This window comes from Eimeria tenella, genomic scaffold (genome assembly GCF_000499545.2).
Source record: "Eimeria tenella Houghton genomic scaffold, Eth_scaff76, whole genome shotgun sequence".
NCBI classification, from domain to species: Eukaryota; Apicomplexa; class Conoidasida; order Eucoccidiorida; family Eimeriidae; genus Eimeria; species Eimeria tenella.
The window spans coordinates 5,255-22,448 of record NW_013545877.1 but is presented as its reverse complement, the minus strand read 5'-3'; the positions used below and the strand labels follow the sequence as shown (position 1 = coordinate 22,448).

At 49.8% G+C, this 17,194-nt stretch overlaps 4 protein-coding genes across 4 annotated transcripts; 2 read left to right on the top strand and 2 right to left on the bottom strand.

Annotated features, from left to right (window-relative positions):
- Nucleotides 1-1,774: 1,774 nt before the first annotated feature.
- ETH_00020235 (WD-repeat protein, putative) lies at nt 1,775-6,627 on the top strand (the record flags this gene model as incomplete). Its single annotated transcript, XM_013380623.1, has 7 exons — nt 1,775-2,091; nt 2,334-2,507; nt 2,789-3,144; nt 3,278-4,041; nt 4,205-4,612; nt 4,815-5,621; nt 5,830-6,627. 7 exons carry the CDS (start codon nt 1,775-1,777, stop codon nt 6,625-6,627), a joined length of 3,624 nt encoding a protein of 1,207 aa, XP_013236077.1.
- A 1,593-nt stretch (nt 6,628-8,220) lies between these two features.
- On the bottom strand, nt 8,221-9,651 carry ETH_00020230 (uncharacterized protein; the record flags this gene model as incomplete). The annotated part of the gene is made up of 1 exon (XM_013380622.1): nt 8,221-9,651. One exon carries the CDS (start codon nt 9,649-9,651, stop codon nt 8,221-8,223), a length of 1,431 nt encoding a protein of 476 aa, XP_013236076.1.
- A 743-nt stretch (nt 9,652-10,394) lies between these two features.
- Nucleotides 10,395-11,561, top strand: ETH_00020225 (chloride channel, nucleotide-sensitive, 1A, putative; the record flags this gene model as incomplete). Its single annotated transcript, XM_013380621.1, has 5 exons — nt 10,395-10,509; nt 10,684-10,797; nt 10,935-11,112; nt 11,231-11,351; nt 11,499-11,561. 5 exons carry the CDS (start codon nt 10,395-10,397, stop codon nt 11,559-11,561), a joined length of 591 nt encoding a protein of 196 aa, XP_013236075.1.
- Nucleotides 11,562-12,643: 1,082 nt separating this feature from the next.
- Nucleotides 12,644-16,690, bottom strand: ETH_00020220 (uncharacterized protein; the record flags this gene model as incomplete). The annotated part of the gene is made up of 7 exons (XM_013380620.1): nt 12,644-13,039; nt 13,223-13,366; nt 13,555-13,857; nt 13,991-14,844; nt 14,963-15,583; nt 15,685-16,398; nt 16,492-16,690. 7 exons carry the CDS (start codon nt 16,688-16,690, stop codon nt 12,644-12,646), a joined length of 3,231 nt encoding a protein of 1,076 aa, XP_013236074.1.
- Nucleotides 16,691-17,194: the final 504 nt, after the last annotated feature.

Genomic DNA, 17,194 nt, shown 5'->3' with positions numbered 1-17,194 from the left:
TATGGGCTCTGGCGCAACATCACCTTATTCAGCTGCGCACCTAGAAAGCACTCAACAGCTCTACAAAAGCATAGACAGGCTACGACTAATGATTTGTTCACCAATTTTCACGCCTACTTCGCCAAAGCATTGGCTGCCACGGCTGGGCCCATTCGAAGGAGCCCTGCATCACAGAAGAGAGGATTGCTTATGGCAGAGCCTTCAGTGTGCCTCAAAAATCTCTTGAAACTTTGCATAACTGTTGAAGCTTACATTTTAGCTGTCTTTACCCAGAGATCCGCCTATGGAGGGAACAATCATCTGGCGACAGCGGGCTGCTCGAGGAGACGATGCAGGGATTATATTATGGAGTATTGCCTGCAGTCCTGACAGCTCTAGGCTTGTCTTAGGTGTGGGATGCTGCGTGCTTCTTGTGGATGCTGAATCGGGGGATACACTTCAGACGCTTGCTGGCCATAAGGGGAACGTGAACACTGTTGCGTTCGCCTGCAATGGCGAACAATTCGCTTCAGGTTAGGAGAGCATTACACACTCTCAGCTAGACTGATTGAAACCCAAAATAGAGGCTTATGTGAAATCGCTCACAAGCAGGCTGAACTTAATTTTGGTAGGAACGATCACACTGTTATCAATTAATTAGGAAGTAGACTGTCTACTAAGCTTTCCTTATGTCTACTAAGCTTTCCTTATCTTTCTTCGAATATCAGGGGGAGCTGACAAGCAAGTAATAATATGGGCATCAAATGGGGAGCCTTTAAGACATTTCACGCACTCAGGAAGCGTGCAAGCGCTCTCATTTAATCCTCGAACACTGGATCTTGCCAGTGGAAGCACAGAAGAGCTTGTCTTGTGGCACGAAGAGGGTCCCAGTGGGTCGCACAAACAACATGGAGGCCAGCTCGATAGCAACACAGCTTTTCATGGATCTAAATTTCCAAGAACAAGCCGTGGCAGCAGCAGAAATTGGAGCAGGGCTTCCAGCAGCCTCGCCAATGCATTTGTTGCCACCTTGGGACTCACCAGCGGCAGCAGTGGTCTTAACTCCAGTCCTAGTGGCTGTGGCACCCAGTTATGCAACAGAATCAGAGTTAGCTCCCGCATTTGCGCCTTATCTTGGGATGACGAAGGGCGGCGCTTAGCATCAGGTCAGAGTAGGCTTCTTGAGTAACGAATGGAACTTTGCCATTGACGTGTTGTCACCAGGTCAGAATTTCCCCGGAATGTCTTTCAAGCCAAGGCCTGGCATATGGAACCCGTGCGTTGTGTTCAAGGCCACTACAATGGTGTGGTCGTCGTGCGAGACCCCGAAGGTTCAGAGGTATGGAGGCAGCAGTTGGGGGCAACTGCGTGGGCGGTATCATGGCGGCCATGTAACTCGAATAAATGTCAGGATAGCATTATTGTGGCTTGCACTTTCGAACCAAGGGTTTGGATCCTTGATGCCGATGCGAAAGTAGCTGTGAATTCAACGCAGCTCGCCTACGACCCACTGGCTGTTGCGTTTGCTCCAGGAGGTACGCTTTAGTGGAAATAGCTCCGACAATTCACTTACTGCGGTGTTCACTCGGTAGCATGCGTCTATAGCGCGAGATTAGTGTGGCGAATCGCCGTCAGATTATGGGCAAAAGCCACTGAATCCTTCACGGCACCTTCTTGACGCCTTCTGCTTTTACTTGTCTATGGACGCACGCCTTGCGATGACTTAAAGAGTCCAAAAATTTGCCGGCAGAGTGCTTAGCACATCAGCTTGCGAGAGCTTAAGCAACAGTAGGCCATGCCCTTTGTGCGAGTGCCTGATGCAGGCGAGTACTTTGCTTTAGTAGGAGTAGACGGGGGCCTCTCCCTATGGAACTGTATGGGCATGTGCCTTCAGCCAGTGGATTTTTCTGGAGAAAAGCTGGAGGCTACAGTTTGTTGCTTTTCTCCATCGGGACAGCGAATTGTATTTACCACGCGACAGGGCTACCTTGGTGTTGCACAACTGAGGCTACCAGTTGTCCATGGCCTTCATCGTGAGGTGTATGCCCGTCGGACAGCTCTTTGCGAGGTCACTGTCCGCAATCTGCTAACAGACGACACTGTGGTCATACAGTAGGCAAGAAAATCCATTTTAGCATTCTCCAGAGTGCCCCACTTCGGGCAAAGGGCGCATTGCACGTGCATATGTTCGCATGCGCAAGGGCAGTGCTCCATGTTTATTTAATGCAAGGACAGTCAGATATGCTTTTTTACACTCTACAGTTTACATAGAAATCAACGCAAGCGAACATAACTAGGAGACAGCTCTCGTAATATGCAAGGGGTTTAAGGGCCGACGTTTGGGACGTGTGCAGGTTTGATGGGCTCGTCCTGAAGATAGCAGTGTACAGACGTTTTCTTGCTGTCCAGCTTCATGGACGCATCGTCATCGCAGAGCTTTCTACAGAGGCTTCTGGCGCTATGAAGCATCGTGAAGTCCACCGCCTCCACGGGTCTTTTGAATGTTCGCTTATGTTGCTAACGGCGAAGTCCGTGGTTCTCTGTACAGGAAACACTCTGAGACTTCATGAGCTGGCAGGAAAGTTTCGTCGGCCCTTAAACCCCTTGCATATTACGAGAGCCGTCTCCTAGTTATGTTCGCTTGCGGTAGTGCTATCAGATAAAATGGGTGGCGGTCAGGCCATGTTTCATATCGGGGTTCGCTGCCGACACTGTGGTGCTTAAAACCCCACACGTTCACGTTATCTTCCTAGCTAGCTGCGAAAACACGCGACTCTTGCATGCTCATTGATACAATTTATGCAGAAAGTGAAGGAAAACAATGGACGCTGAGAGCTCCCGTTCGCTACGTTAGGGTGCTTGGGGGTCCTCCTGGGGAAGAGACGCTGCTTGTCGGCCTCAAGAATGGAGAGGCGCTCTATATGTTCGCGCATCAGGGGCTTCCACTACCTCTTCTGCAGCATCGTGCTGGGATTGTTTGCATGGACATCTCAGCCGAACGCAATAGACTTGCTATTGTCGACGAAGAAAAGGAGCTCCATATTTACGACCTACGTAGTAAAAAAAGCGTGTACTCTCAACAAGATTGTACTTCAGTTGCCTACCACCTTTCCGTCGATGATTTATTGGCCTTCACTGGCCGGAAAACTCTATATGTGAAGGCAGGTAAACCCGACGGGACACGACAGGGAATAGCATGAGTATGTCATTCTGAAGCGCACCAAGGTAGCAGCGGTGCTGATCTTGTAGCTGCTGGATTTTTGTCTATTGATTCGACATCTAGTTCATTCCTGTGCAGGACCTGCTGAGACATGCCAACAGGCTTGTCATGGGATCGTTGTTGGATTTTTGGGGTCATTCACATTTTGCCTACACTGCCGAGAAATGCTGCGAATCAAGGTTAACCATACGGCTTCCGTACAACAGCTCATAAGGAGAGGGTATATCAGAAAAGCGTATAACCTAGCCTGCCTGGGGGCAACGCGGGAAGAATGGAAGCAGTTAGGGCTCCAATGCATGCTGATAGGGGACCTCCAACTTGCACGCAAAGCATTTCAGCACCAAAATGACTTGAGGGCTATATGCTTGATAAATCACGTGGAATCTGAGCTAAAATCGTTAAAAGTGAGTACAGAGGCCCACCAGCATGTGTGCAGGGCGTATGCCAACGCATTTGTCCAGAACTTCGCAGCTGCCGCAGACGAATGGGCAGCAGCTGGCCTTCCCCAAAGAGCGTCAGAGATGTTTGCAGACCTGCGAAGGTACGCGTATATCGTAAACAGACCTGGGACGCAGCTGAGAGGTAGAGTGTTCATATTCGTTGCCGTGCAGTATGCCCCTGTGTATGATGCGTTTTGTATGATTTGTGAATTTCGGTGTGGGGGACCAAACTTCAGGTGGGGGGATGCACGGCGCTGGGATAAAGTCGCTGCACAGTTCAAAACAGAAGCGTCAGATTCAGGGAAACCGATGAAAGCACCAACAGACTCGTCCGTGATGCCAGAAGAGAATGCGGGAGGAAACATAGAGAAAGTTTCGCTGCCTGACCTTCCAGTTGCCTCTGTAAGTTAGGTGATGCATTCAGCGTTGCGTTAAGCTCTCTGAGGCCTCCGATCTGCGCAATATGCTTCGTCTATTAAAGCATAACTGGTATCTAACTTTTGTACCATAAACTTTGAAGGTATCTGGGCTAACTTGCCAACAGAGTTGGCGTACATGTTTTCAGACAGAACAGAATGAGCCAGTGGTCGACCACGAATTTAGGGAGGCTGCAGCATTATACCTTGCCACAGGGCAGCTGGAGCGAGCCTGTAGAATTTATGCGAAGCTGGGCGAGATTCGCAGCCTGGTCGAAGTCATGAGAAGATGCAAAGCGCAAAAAAATGCACAGCTGCGTGCGGAATACGGACAGCCAAAGCTGCAAGGGCACAGGCGAACGCTGGATGGCAGCGGGGAATACCCTGAGGATTACGAAACTTCTGTGGCTTTGCGCCTTATTGCTTGTATATTTGAAGAAAGCGGCCAAGTGAACTTAGCCCAGGAGGCTCTGCTGGCTCTAGGAGACACAGTAGGGTATCTAAGAGTCCTAATGCAGGCTGGACGGTGGGATGAAGCCGTGTCTCGAGCAGAGCAGGTAAGTGCTGTCTGTGCAGGCCTTGATGCTTTACGAAGGCAAGTGCATTTCAGACTAGTGAACGAATACACCACTGTGGCTACTGATAAGCTGGAGGGCCCTTGCACTTGAATGCACGACACGATGATTGGAAATGTTGCATTCATGTGGCTTAGAAAGTTGTTGGCGCATTATCGTTTGCCAGTAACGTGAGTTACTGTAGGATCCGAGCCTTCTTCAACAAGTGCTTTTACCATGGGGTTATGAACTTATCCGTCAAGATGAGCCAGAGCTGGCTATTAGCGTATTTCGACGAGCGGGAAAAGAAGATTTGGCACTGAAAGTGGAGAGCTCTTTACTAGAAGGCGCTGTATCTCAAAAATTTTTTGCCCAGGCAGCAGAGCGGAGTTGGGCACTAGCTTCTGCTTTTGCTAACCTGGCTGATTCCAGCAGAGAGGGGCCACATGACTCATTGGGTTTGACTGACTATGAAGGAGCAACCATGGCTCATCAGTCTCCAAAGAGTACTACAGCAGGCCCTTGGGGCTTGCCTCCATGTGTCTCACGCTTCCTCACGTGTTACTTCAGGCGTCTCTCAGAGGTCTATGGTGTCTATTTCGTGCTGATGTGCCAGGCTTCCTCTGTGCTGCCAAAAGCTAGAATGCCAGCGCATGCCGTCTTAAGGGCCTGCATTTTTTTATGGTCACATGCACTAGCGCCTTTAGGGCAGGCTGCTTGCGTGAAGCAGCTTGAAAAGACAACGACATGCCACTTTGCACCTTCTGCAGAAAGCAAACAGCCAAATTGGATTTTAGAGGGGGCGAAACGATGGAAATCTGGATTAGGGAGTCTGCCAAGTTGGCGTTTGCCACAGTGGTGGCGTGATGCTCATGATGCTCTTGATACAGATGCAGTGCGGACGAAGCTAAACCTTTGTGGGATTCGAATTTATCGGCGTGTAAAAGGTATTAGGACATTTCTCGTGTTGCACCTCATGACGGAGGCAGCGCTTCAAGTACATGACTTTGAGGTTCGTCGTTGAGTATCACGTAAACTTAGGGCCAACGCAGGATGAAGTATGAATATATATCCTAAGCAGCCAAGTCAAACATCATTGTCTCTCGTAAACAGCTCAGTGACTCGGAGCTTTGTTTCTTAGAAGCCGTCAACAAAAGCACAATGACTACGAAGACTGAGGAATTCCTGTTTGCTGTTGCAATTTTTACCTGTGGGTGCAGACAGCAGCTGCAGCATGCCAGGAACTTCGTCGTCTTGCACTGAGAGGCTCTGAGCAGCAGAAAAGAGCCGAGCTGGAGTTGAAGGTCAAAGCAACGCATGCTTCTTTCAGGCCTGAGGCCGGTCTTGTTGAGGCATCTGGAGCTTTGACAAATGCCGTATGTGGCTTGTGCAGGACCTCAGTGACTTTGCTGACCTCGGAAGCCGTCCCATTAGGTGCAGATTTAAGCTGTGGAAAGTGCGGGTGTCCAATTACATTGGAGTTCGGCACATTTGCGCCGATAATGGCAATCGAGTGCCGCCGGGTGGATAGCCCAGAGCTAGTCAACGGGCACCTACCCTTTCCTTCTAGCAGCGCTTTTTCTCCAGATGAGCTCTTCCTCGAAACTATTAGAGAGAGTGTCGTCCAGCCAGCTGCAACAAGACCTTCGCCGAAGGAGGAGCCCTTCGGCCCTGTAGAATTTCAGCCGCCTGCACTGAGTCCAAGTTTCCTGCGCAGCCAGCCACGCGAGAAACTTATATGGCGCACGGACAGTGGCCTCGAGGGTTGTACTGGCTCCAATATCCTGCGATTATTTGGACTGCCTCACTCAAAAGCTGAGCGAGCAATGCATGCCACTTTTTTGCAAGATTCTGAGACAGCACTCAGAGACCCTGACATGTTGATGGCATGTGGCACGTGTTCTCACCTGTTCATTCAGCCACCAGCTTATCAGATGTTGTCTTCTGGTAATCTATGTATTTTCTGCGCTAGTGACTGCCCTTTCACTCCAATCCTTCAGTGTGTGGCGCTTGAATGAAACTACCACTTCAGCTGAATTCACTTGGGCGCCGCAGATCACAGGATGATTCGTCCGTCGCTGCTGTGGCCTTTCTGCTTGGCTCCCACTGCCATTTCACGTGCAACAAACACTTTTTTTTTCGCTGGTTCCCTTCTGTTGGTATTCCACCTGCTTTTTCACTAGTGAAAACGGGCAGGCAGGAAAAGCATTAACGGACCCACGGGCAGGACTTTTGGGTTAGCGGAAGTACTCCTGTAGGGGCTGATCGGGAGCTTGTCATTTTATTTGCTGAACAACAATGCCTGTGTGCCTTGTCGACACGAACTTCTCTAAGTTGCCAAGCCAGTCCACTGCAGCAGTTCATGCAGAGCGTGCTCCTCCCCATATGCCGTTAGAGTATGCGTAAAGCAGCTGAGCACCTCACTGCTGCATAAAAGTTACGATATAAGCGCCCACGAAAGCCGAATCCTGGGTATGGCATGAACGGCGCCTCAAGGCAAACATATCGTCAACAGTTTCAAACTGAACTTACTCGACAATAGCACCATGCACAGGCCGAGAATCGCCTTTTTTCTTCGTGACAAAGCACGTGGTGGTACTTGACATACACAGGCTTCAGGTTGACAACTTTCGAGTCGCGTGTGCAGTCGGCACTTCTTGTGCCCACCATGACGATTTTTGGAGACTTCGGGACTCAAGTCCAAGCCTCAAGGCCAAGCCGTGAACCGTGCAGCTTGGATTCTGCTTTGCGGAATAATTTGTTTTGGTTGCCGTTGCAGCACATCTGTGTTGTTCCAGCATAGGAATACTGTGCGTGGCCAGCATTCTTCGCCGAGCCAGCAATGCTGTGGTCCACTAGCGGCCAGGAGACCCCTTGAATGAACTCGTACCGTTTTCGCAGGCCTGGCGTAACTCCAGAAAAAATCATAAAATGTCCTCGATTCAATACTGGAGTCGCCCCAGCAGCTTGGCCGGATGCTCTAAAGTTGCCCATAAATATAGCTTAAGCCTGGCTGTTGCCACCCAAACACGAGCCTGCCAAACGCACTAAATTCTCCAATACCAGGAGAACACTTTTTGTTCTCTATTAGTGTTTTTGAAACAGAGGCTTGGTTTGCTAATCGCCAGAATATTAAATTGGAACACTCTAAAACAACTTGGCGAAATAGCCTTTGGGGACGCAAGCGTTTGTCAGCCCTTCTGCCGCCTTTGTAGCCCTACGTTCAGTGTAAGCAACACACACCTGTACATATAAAGAATTGTCCTCTCAGTTCGTCAAAGGTCACACGGCTTTTGACCAGTCATTGGAAAGTGAGCTTGAAAAGCCTCTAAAAAATATTCCCTTTCTGCTGTTATTTACCTCTCAATTATGTTCATGCAACTTCAGACAAGCAGTGTTCCTTTCGGTTGCTTCTTGTACTGCAGACAACTAGTACGCGCACTACGTGACAGGTGATACAGCCCTAACAGACCGCTTACAAGGAAATAAAGTACAGCTGTTTAGGCTTAATTTCTCTGCTTGGTCTTTGGAAAAAGCAAACTTGCAGCTCCAACGTCCAATGGCCAATAAGACTTACCATGGGCAGAAGCCGGTAACCCCAATTCAACTGGTTACTTCGGACTACTTCCCGTTCCTCTGACTCTTCTGCCTCCCCCACTCCCTCTTCTGGGATAACCCCCTCTGCGGGAGCGACCACCACAGATATGTGATGGTGGTGAGTTGCGTGGTGTATCCACAGAGCGCCTAGCTCCCATAAAGACTGCTCCTGAGCTCAGCGAATCACCCAGGCCTACAGTAGGGTTGAGGAGGCCCGCATTTGGCTGTCGGACTGAATCCTCAAAGTTATGGTCGCCTACATATTGCTCGTTGGCACATAAGATAGCAGTAGCGGCGGCACTATTTGTTTGCTCTGCGTCCGCCTTTATCAAGTCCAAAAGGTTATACGCCACCTGCCGTCCAGAAGGCTTCATGTATTCTGAGAGATCGTCGTCACGCTCACGCCGCCCCCGCCGTCCACGGCCTCCTCTCGCTGTTTTCCTCTCAGTGCTGATCTTCTCAGCACCTAGACTATTTGGATCCACCTTCTCTAGTTGCCTCAAACGATCTCGTTTCAGTTCTGTTGCATCGGTTTTGATATCCAAAGACCGGGTTGGTTGCCCAGCACGAGTGTCGTTCGACATCTCTGTTGGAGAAGCAGTTTCGCGCTTCATCTCTTTCCGTGATGGATTTGTCGTCTTCTGGTGAGCTCCTGTGATCACGCTGGTATTAATTTCTACCTGCTGCACTTTAGCAGCAAAAGAAAACGGAACGAACTTTGGGGGGCCAGTGTCGCCCTTGTCGGACTTTACCCGCTGCTGAAGCTCTGTGTGCTCGTTGAGGATTTGCTGGAGCAGTTTTCGGCGCTCCTGCACGTCTGCTTTCAAATTAAACGCTTCTCGCAACTGTTTCGCCCCTCCCGCCAGATTCTGTAAGTATCGGGGAGTTAACAGAGCCATTCCACGATAGAACACCAGACCCGGCAACAAGAGCAGTTTGACACCTGGCAATAGAGGCACTATATCAAGCTGCTGACAAAAACGAAGCTCAACAGCAGTAAAAGACGTACCGCGGCCGTCCGTAAGCTTCAGTGAAAGTAGCCTCCTCTGATTCCCCTTTATCCCTTGAGCCCCATCGGAAAAGTCCTCTTCAACATCCTTCGTAGGCAGCCGCACATCCTGGAAAGACAAAACCATGCAAAGTAGGGGCCTTCTGAGTGTATAATTGGTTGCCGTAGATTTGACATTTTCAGCTGGACCGTCAATGGCAGCGCATGCCGCAACCTCTGGGGGAGCTTGCATGGATTTGCTGTGTAGCGCGCTGAAGTTTGTCGGGTCCGCAGGGTGCGGGGCCAGATGCAAACGCCTCAGATCAGCAGACAAAACATAGTCCTTGACTGCAGCGGGGGAAGAAGCACCAGATTGTTCAATAGCTGCGAACCCTTCGGGAGTGAAATCCAGTGCCCATGGCACCAGGGCCCCTTGTATTGCAGCCGCCTCCATCATGCGCCTTACCTATTGACGCCGTCGTCCTTCCCCGATTGGCTTGAACCAAAGGGTCTCCGACGGTGTGGTCTTGACAACTCCAAAGCAGCACAAATAAGCTGATGTGTGGGCTAATGATTCGAACCTGCAGCGTGGGACGAAAGTGCCAGTCTGGAATGCAAGAGGCGCGCGTAACTATTTACTGCCAGTTTTGCCTCGAAACGCTTTGACTTACCACGGAAAATTAGGTCCATATGATTCTACAGCTACCGTGTTCAAGCTGCGCCAGCAACCGTCGGTATCTCTCAGTATCAGGCAGACCTGCCAGATAAAATCTTTACGCATATTACAAAATATAAGCAATAATTTCCATTAAGGCGTTGCTAAAAAAGGATTATCATGCAGGACAAACGTTGCACAGCAGCCTACATCACGGCCCGTCCAAGCCCTGTCGGCTTCCTTTCAAGAGCACACTGTCTGCAAACAACTGTCTACTGCACAAGATCTACTCATTATCTACTATATTTTTTCATCAAAAACACAGGACTCCACCGCTTTGAAGTTTTGTTGCTCTCCCGGCGAGCGCAACGACTTGCCGCGGAACGTACTTTTCTGACCATCGATTATGTTTGACAAGCCAATAAGCTGCTAGGGGTCGTAGTGGTCATTCTGTATAAAAGCCTGCAGTTTAGCGTATTCTCAGGCATTCGGCTGCGAGCATACCAAGCATAGGTGGTTTTTGCAACGAGGAGCTGGGACAAAGGATGTTTGAACATACTCCCCACCGGACCCCGTCTGGGGATTTAGAATTGCTACATAACGAAACGATCGGCATAAAAGTTCCAAATACATCTGTTGTAATACGGGGCAAACTTGCAGGTGCGTAGGTAGTTTCGGCAGTGGGCAGCTGTCCTCAACGCCGATCATTTACAAAACCTCGTAGGCAACTGCTCTTGCCAGATTGAGGGTTGTAAACGCACTAAACGCTCTCACTATTTGGGAGATGGGGTGATTTGACGTCGCTGAGTTTCTTGTGGGGTGTGTGGAAAGCAGGTTGTGGCGAACTGTTCGTTACGTCGCAACGAGTGGCTTGGCTTGCTGATAATGCCACGAGCTTCGCTCTGAATTACATCAGTATAGTGCTGCATGCACTTTCAACTGACCCCCGTGCGCTCATAGCAAGTTGGCACAAGCTGTTTTCCCGTCATTGGCAGTGTGAGGCCCGTCGCCACCCTTCTTTGCAAACGCTATCGCAAGAAAGATAGCTTCAGTGCGCATGGAAATATCTTCGTTTTCTTTTTCAGAGGCCTGCGATAGGCCATGCCTGTATTGTCAAATTAAGGGAGACGCCTTACCAACGCTGGCGAATGGACATCCCAGTGGCATCGCCACCTCGGAATCAGTGGAGGCGCCTGAAGAAGATGAAGGATTAGCGGATGATGACGCAATGATTGAGTTGAAGTTCATCCCGGATGACTCAAGGTAATGTACTTTAGTTGCGTTAAGATATATGTGGCTAGCGAAACCCCATTTGCAGTTTAAGACGCTTTCGGTTAATCAATTACGCGTGTTTCTGTGCGTTCCCGGACTATTTTTGCAGTTATTTACAACGACTGTTCGCGGTCATGAGCGAAATGGCAGCTTTGCACCCGGAACCTGATTCGGGAGCGCTTGATGGTGACGAAGAGGAGCTATTCGATGAAGCAGCCTTACGTCGACAGGTACTTCCAGCTTGGGCCATGTAAACTGGATGCATGCTTACGGATGATTTTTGTGCTTTCCAGTATATTTGCGTGGTGTGTCATTTGCCCATTAGCTGAATGGCGTGCAACATATGGCTGTTGGTGCGTGTTCTGCCCCATGAACAGGGCTGGGAGTTCGTTGAAAATGAAGGAGATGACGCGGCGGAAAGTGACGCCGTCGACGCTTGAAAGGCATCCACCCGCTTTAGAGATTCGGAAGGCCCCTAAACAACCCGCGCACGAGACCAGGTTTAATTCTACGAATGGTAGTTTTAGATTCTTGTCCGTAGTACAGCGAGTTATTTGAGGCTAGAGGCCAAGGAGGCTTGCTGCCAAGGGGGTGCAGCGGGTGATTTACAGGGAACTGTTGACAGCTGTTCTAGGAACTGTTGGCAGCTGTTTCACCTTTTGGGGGAGGGTTGACGCATACCCCTGAATAACTTAAGAATCAGGTGTTCTAATTCCCTCTCTTGCAAGGGTGAATTCGCCGTTCCAACAGCGTCGTGACTTTACCAAATTGCCTTTCCTGCTGTGGCTTCAGTTCTTGTGGCGTTCACCAGGTCCATAGACAGAAAGACTTCGGGAGGCCTTCTGGCAGCTCGCAGTCCAGCTTGGTTGGTTGGAACGAACTGGCGCGCTGAAGCTGCTCTACTGTACAGTATGCCAGTACGCACGTTGTTCAACAGTTGGTCTAGCTATAATCCTTTTGTCACGGCACCTGTTCCGCTCTCGCGCGCTTTGTGCTTCATTTGTGCTAAATTTACGATGACTGTGGTGAGAGGGCATCAATCGAAGAGATGTTGCCACCGTGACCACCGCCACGTATTTTCCACAGAGCCTCCTGAAGTACTTGGTTATAGCACTGTATTCTGCCAAACTGAATTCTAGATCTAAGCACCAAGAAGCCGTTGGGATCACCCTCACGAAGTGGAACGGCGTGCTTCAAAATGTGCAAAATTTCATTCGTCACTAGCTGTCGAAAATTTGCCCAGTTGACGAAAAAAAGCCATGTACGGCCGCAGTCATGGACGTGGGAAGCGTGCTGATACCTAATGGCAAATGCCTCCCGTGAACCAGCCAATCCTGCTTTGGATCTTTAGTCAGACCAACGACATGCCATCGCAAAATTTCTTCACAAGCCAGTGGCGATGCAGCTGAATGCACTGACTACAAAGCAGCGGTTAGTGGGAAGAAAATATACATCGCCATTTTGTGTAGTGCGGATCAGATGCTGTAAGGGACAGGGCTGGTGCCGCTGCACGCGCGACTCGTCAGACCTGTGGATGCTGTTCCGCGGCACGATCTGCCTCGACCCGCCGAAGCACGGAATCAAGTTTCTCGTGCGCCTTCTTCAAAACAGAGTTCCGAGGATGCCCAACTAAGTGAAAAACAGTTTCAGCAAGTGGGGCGGCAGCACCTGAGCCGAATGAGGCTTCCTCAAGCAATCCTGCCATGATTGTCAGCATAGCTGTGTATGCCACAAAATGAGAAAGCATGGGGTTAAGCAAGGCCACGTCAACGCTTTCCAGGTCGAGGAACATTGCAGCCAAGCGCATGAAGATCGGCGTTGGTCGGTAGGAAGGCCGTGTCCAAATCCTTCCACTGAATGGGGGAGCGCCTGGAACTGTGGATGCAACCTCCACTTTGTCCATATCCTCAATGTACAACTGAGGACGTCATCGCATCCACACAATTAGACCTACACGCATGAGCTAAATGCACTACCTCGGTGCTACTTGCACGCACGGCATTGCTAGCTGAAAGCATGGCGTGTTGAGTAGCGGCAACTTAATGGAAAGAAGCGCATACTGCGACCTAGTCAGTTGTTTGCAATTGCAGTTACTTCTCACCTTCATCAAGAAAGGTTTTCTGTGTGACAACTTCGTCAGCTCAGTCTCACCAAAGAGTACGCCAACTGGATCAATATCGATATTTATTTCTTGGGCCTTCACTCCTGACGCCGCCATGTCTTCGTAGGCAAGTTTATCTCCCCACTTAGAAAAAAACAGCGTAAATGGAACCTGAAGCTAATATGACGCCCAATGGCCCGCGCTATAGACGCTGCAAAACACCTCCAGTTACGGAAGTCGGCGCGTACGGTGTACACATAGAGAGCGCCATTGCGGCCTTCCTAAGGTGCAGTGCCAACGCACACAAGATTACCTCTGTGGGCAAAACTTACCGACGGGCATCCAAAGGCTACTGTGCGGATTTGCAGTAATTTCTTGTCCACAAGTGTTTTGGCTCGTTTTGCAAGGTACCAGGCGCTCAGCTGAGCCATGACCGCACCAAGCGAATGCCCAGAGAAAACAATCACCACCGGGGTCTCCCCGCCAACAATTCTCTCTTCAAGGCGATTTAACTCTTGCTCCACGAGGGGGCGAACTGCTTTATCAAATAAATAAGTAAGTCCATAGTGGAGACGCCCGCGCTTTGACAAAATTCTGTACGGCACTGCCAGCCCCATGCCGTTCAGAAGCCACTGCTGCACAAGCAAACAGGAAGAAGTCTCCTTAAAAAGCGATGTGAAAAAGGTGACTCTCCACATAGTCATGTCAATGAATGAGCGACTCCTCAGACGTAGCCTCACAATGTCAACTGGCTCCTCAAAAGCCCACCTTGCTCACAAAAGTGCCACGGAAGATCCACACAATGTCAGCGTAGTCCAGGTTGTCCCCGTCTAACGGCGTTGTTTTGCCATCCCTCTCAAACCGCCACACCCAAGGAGAATTGTGAACGCGACTATAGGATGCAGTGAGACCACACGTATCAGGTTGCACAACTGGAGGGCACTTCACCTCAGAGCCAATAACCTTCGGTCTCCAAGAGCCATCAATCCCTATACCTGCTACGTTTTTAACCTCATTCAGCATTTTACTGCCCGACGGTCCTGTAGAAATCAGCCGGCCAGCCGGCCAGCCGAACTTGCCGAATAGTGACATATCTGTTATGAATGGAATGCAACCGTCAGGAGCCTCCAAAGAGCTAGAACTGCCAGTTTTGGCGCTAGTCGCGAGTTGCGCTCGCGAACCCGTTTCCTGCACTGGTTCTATGTCATTAATAAAAGCTTCTTTGCTTGGCACCTCCGCAAATTGAGTGGCCGCAGCCACTTCCTCTAAGTTGTCCGTTAGCTTCACTCGTGAAGTATTTGCTGCGATACTATCGGCATTCCGACCACCATTCTCGGCAGATGCAGAAGAATCCACTTCTACAGGAGCTCTAGCATGGTGCACACTGTTTTTTACACCATTGCGAGCCTCTGGAACGGAAGCGACGCCAATTTCTTGGTAACGTTCTTGAAGTGAAGCAGTATTCTCAGCTTCAGTCGCCAATGCCGACTGTTCTGATGCACTTTTGTGGCCCTTGTTTTCAGCGACAAAATTCTGTCGATGTCGAAGGAGTGAAGCTGGCTCTAGCTCAACAAAGGGCTTCACATAAAATCGAGGAGAGAGGTCACGCCACCTCATGGGAACTGCACGTACCGGAGACAAAATTACAATGAATCGCTTATTTGCTGCAAACTAGTGCACAAGCTCTCCAAATCGCACCAATTGTGCAGCGCCATGACTAATGGGCTTGCAGGATCTCACCAGCTTCCGCCGTCCGAAGTACTCCTATGTTGGTGACCTTCCACGGAGGAAACATGAAAGTGCTTGCTTTGTGATTTTGCACCCAATCCCATATGTCGCTCGCTTCGTACGCAATTATATTCATTATCCATAAGGCATGCCAAGCTTTATAAATCTGTTGTCTCCATTTCCCTTTTTCTCTGCCAGCAGTATTATCGAAAGCTGAAGCGCTCGCATCCTGCGCCAAAACTGGTTCGTCTTCTTTTGGTGTATTCTGTCCCTTCCCTCCGCTTTTGTCCGCTTGTGGTTTCCCTGAATCTGTCCCAAAGTTGGGATAGTTGAAGCTCGAATCAAACAAATTATGATTTGGCCCACCCTTGAAACCATGGACCAGCTCCGAAACGCGAGCGAAAATGTCAAACTTAGGGGAAGGCGGCTTGCGGTCCACTGGGACGTTGCCGTCGTACACGCGTGGCTGAAATATAGTTGGGGCCTTCTTCGGAAAAGCAACTTCCGCCCCCATTTTCCTGAAGTATGAATATATGGGGAGCTGAATATAAGATGGGTGGTCGGGATGAACATGTCCGGGAAAACCTTGCAAGAGTCGCTCTGGATATGTCTGTACTGTCTCACATACCTTGACTGTACGGCAGAATCGCAACAAGCAAAGAGTGCTCTTAAAGTATAGCTTTTTGTAAAACAGCATGTTGGACCCCCTAAGCACCCAAACTTGCGAGACTTACCGTACAAAAAAAGTTCTGTAAGAGGGTAGTACAAGTGCTTGTGCTTCAGCAGAATGTCGTTAATTACTAATCCAGGATTCGTCTTCAGGATATTAGGCTTCAATTTCCCGAAGGTTCGGGCGAAGAAAAGAAATAAGCGCAAGCTGGGAGAGCGTATCAGCTCACGTCTCCAGTTCCTGTCCCGCGCCTTTAGCGCTAAGGCACTGCTTATACTCACGGCAAGTTTTAGCCCCGGACCCAGACCAAACCGGTGAGAATTGAGTCTTTTAATATATAGTGAATTAGTGTCTAAATTCGAAAGAGAACAGGCAAGATCAGGAGCTGCAACTGACGGCTGGGAAGGTGAAAAGTAAAGCCCACCGCAAGTGGAGTTTTTCATAAATGCTAATGGGTGCGACTTTTTGTCCGTACCTAGCCACGTCATGTCAACAGTCTGTACAATATCCCTAAGATGCGCATCTTCTGCTGGTTTGGAAGGTCCCACATAAGCGGGGCGTGCATACAACACACCCCGCGTGTGAGGAGAATGCACTGCGCAACCTCCATCAGGGGCTTTGTTGGCAGTCGCAGGCCCTTCTTTCCCTACGGCCGGCGAGTACTGTTCTCTGCCAAAGTAAAAGTTGGTACCACACACGGACGCTGGACAGTGAAATGACAATGAACCATCTGCATTGATGTACACGCAATCTTCAGGGTGCTCCGAGCCATCTGGTCCTGCAAACTTCACCCACGCACATGCTGTGGTGGTGTTTACTGCGCACTTGTGGATCTTCGGTTAGATCTGAAGCATGGCTGCTCTGGCCTTACCAGCATTACTGTCAGGAGATGTACTATCATGATATCGTTCATCGGCTGACTGGATACCTACGACCGGGTAGGATTTTAGCTCCTCCTCAAGGAGTCCCTCGCCAACGCCTTCATTTGCATCGATTAAAAGCGGAGCAAACAGCAATAAGCATGATGCGACAAGCCAATGTGCCAACATTTTGTGGACCACCACTTCCATCAGACAGGAAGGGCAAGACGGCGCAACATGGCTGAGTCGGAAACGACGGTAATGCTCCTTGACCTTAGTATAGAGCTATCGTTTTCCCCACAGAATGACGGCTTCTAAAGGTCTGAGTCAGCCGTGGTCAGTTGGCCATCTCGAGTGTTCGAGGCTTAAGTTCGAGCTCTCTCAGACCCACACCCGCGAGTTGCATCGGAAACTCCGACCCTGAAAAGTGGAATTCAAAATGCATGATGAGAAACAAAGTTTCAGTCAAAAGTACTATTCGTCGTTAGTCAAAACACTAAATCGCAACAAAGTTAAGCGGCCCTGCACGATCGGTCCTGTTCAGTCCCAGTAATGTCTGCGCAGCCCTCTGTCAATCAGATCCCATGAAGTACGGCCTCGGTTAGCTACCATAAATGACCGAATTTAATATGCTTGATAAAAAGCTTACTTTGCGGCTTGTGCTTAGAATGCATGCGAAAACACGTCGCAGACATCACAAGGGTATTGGGAGCA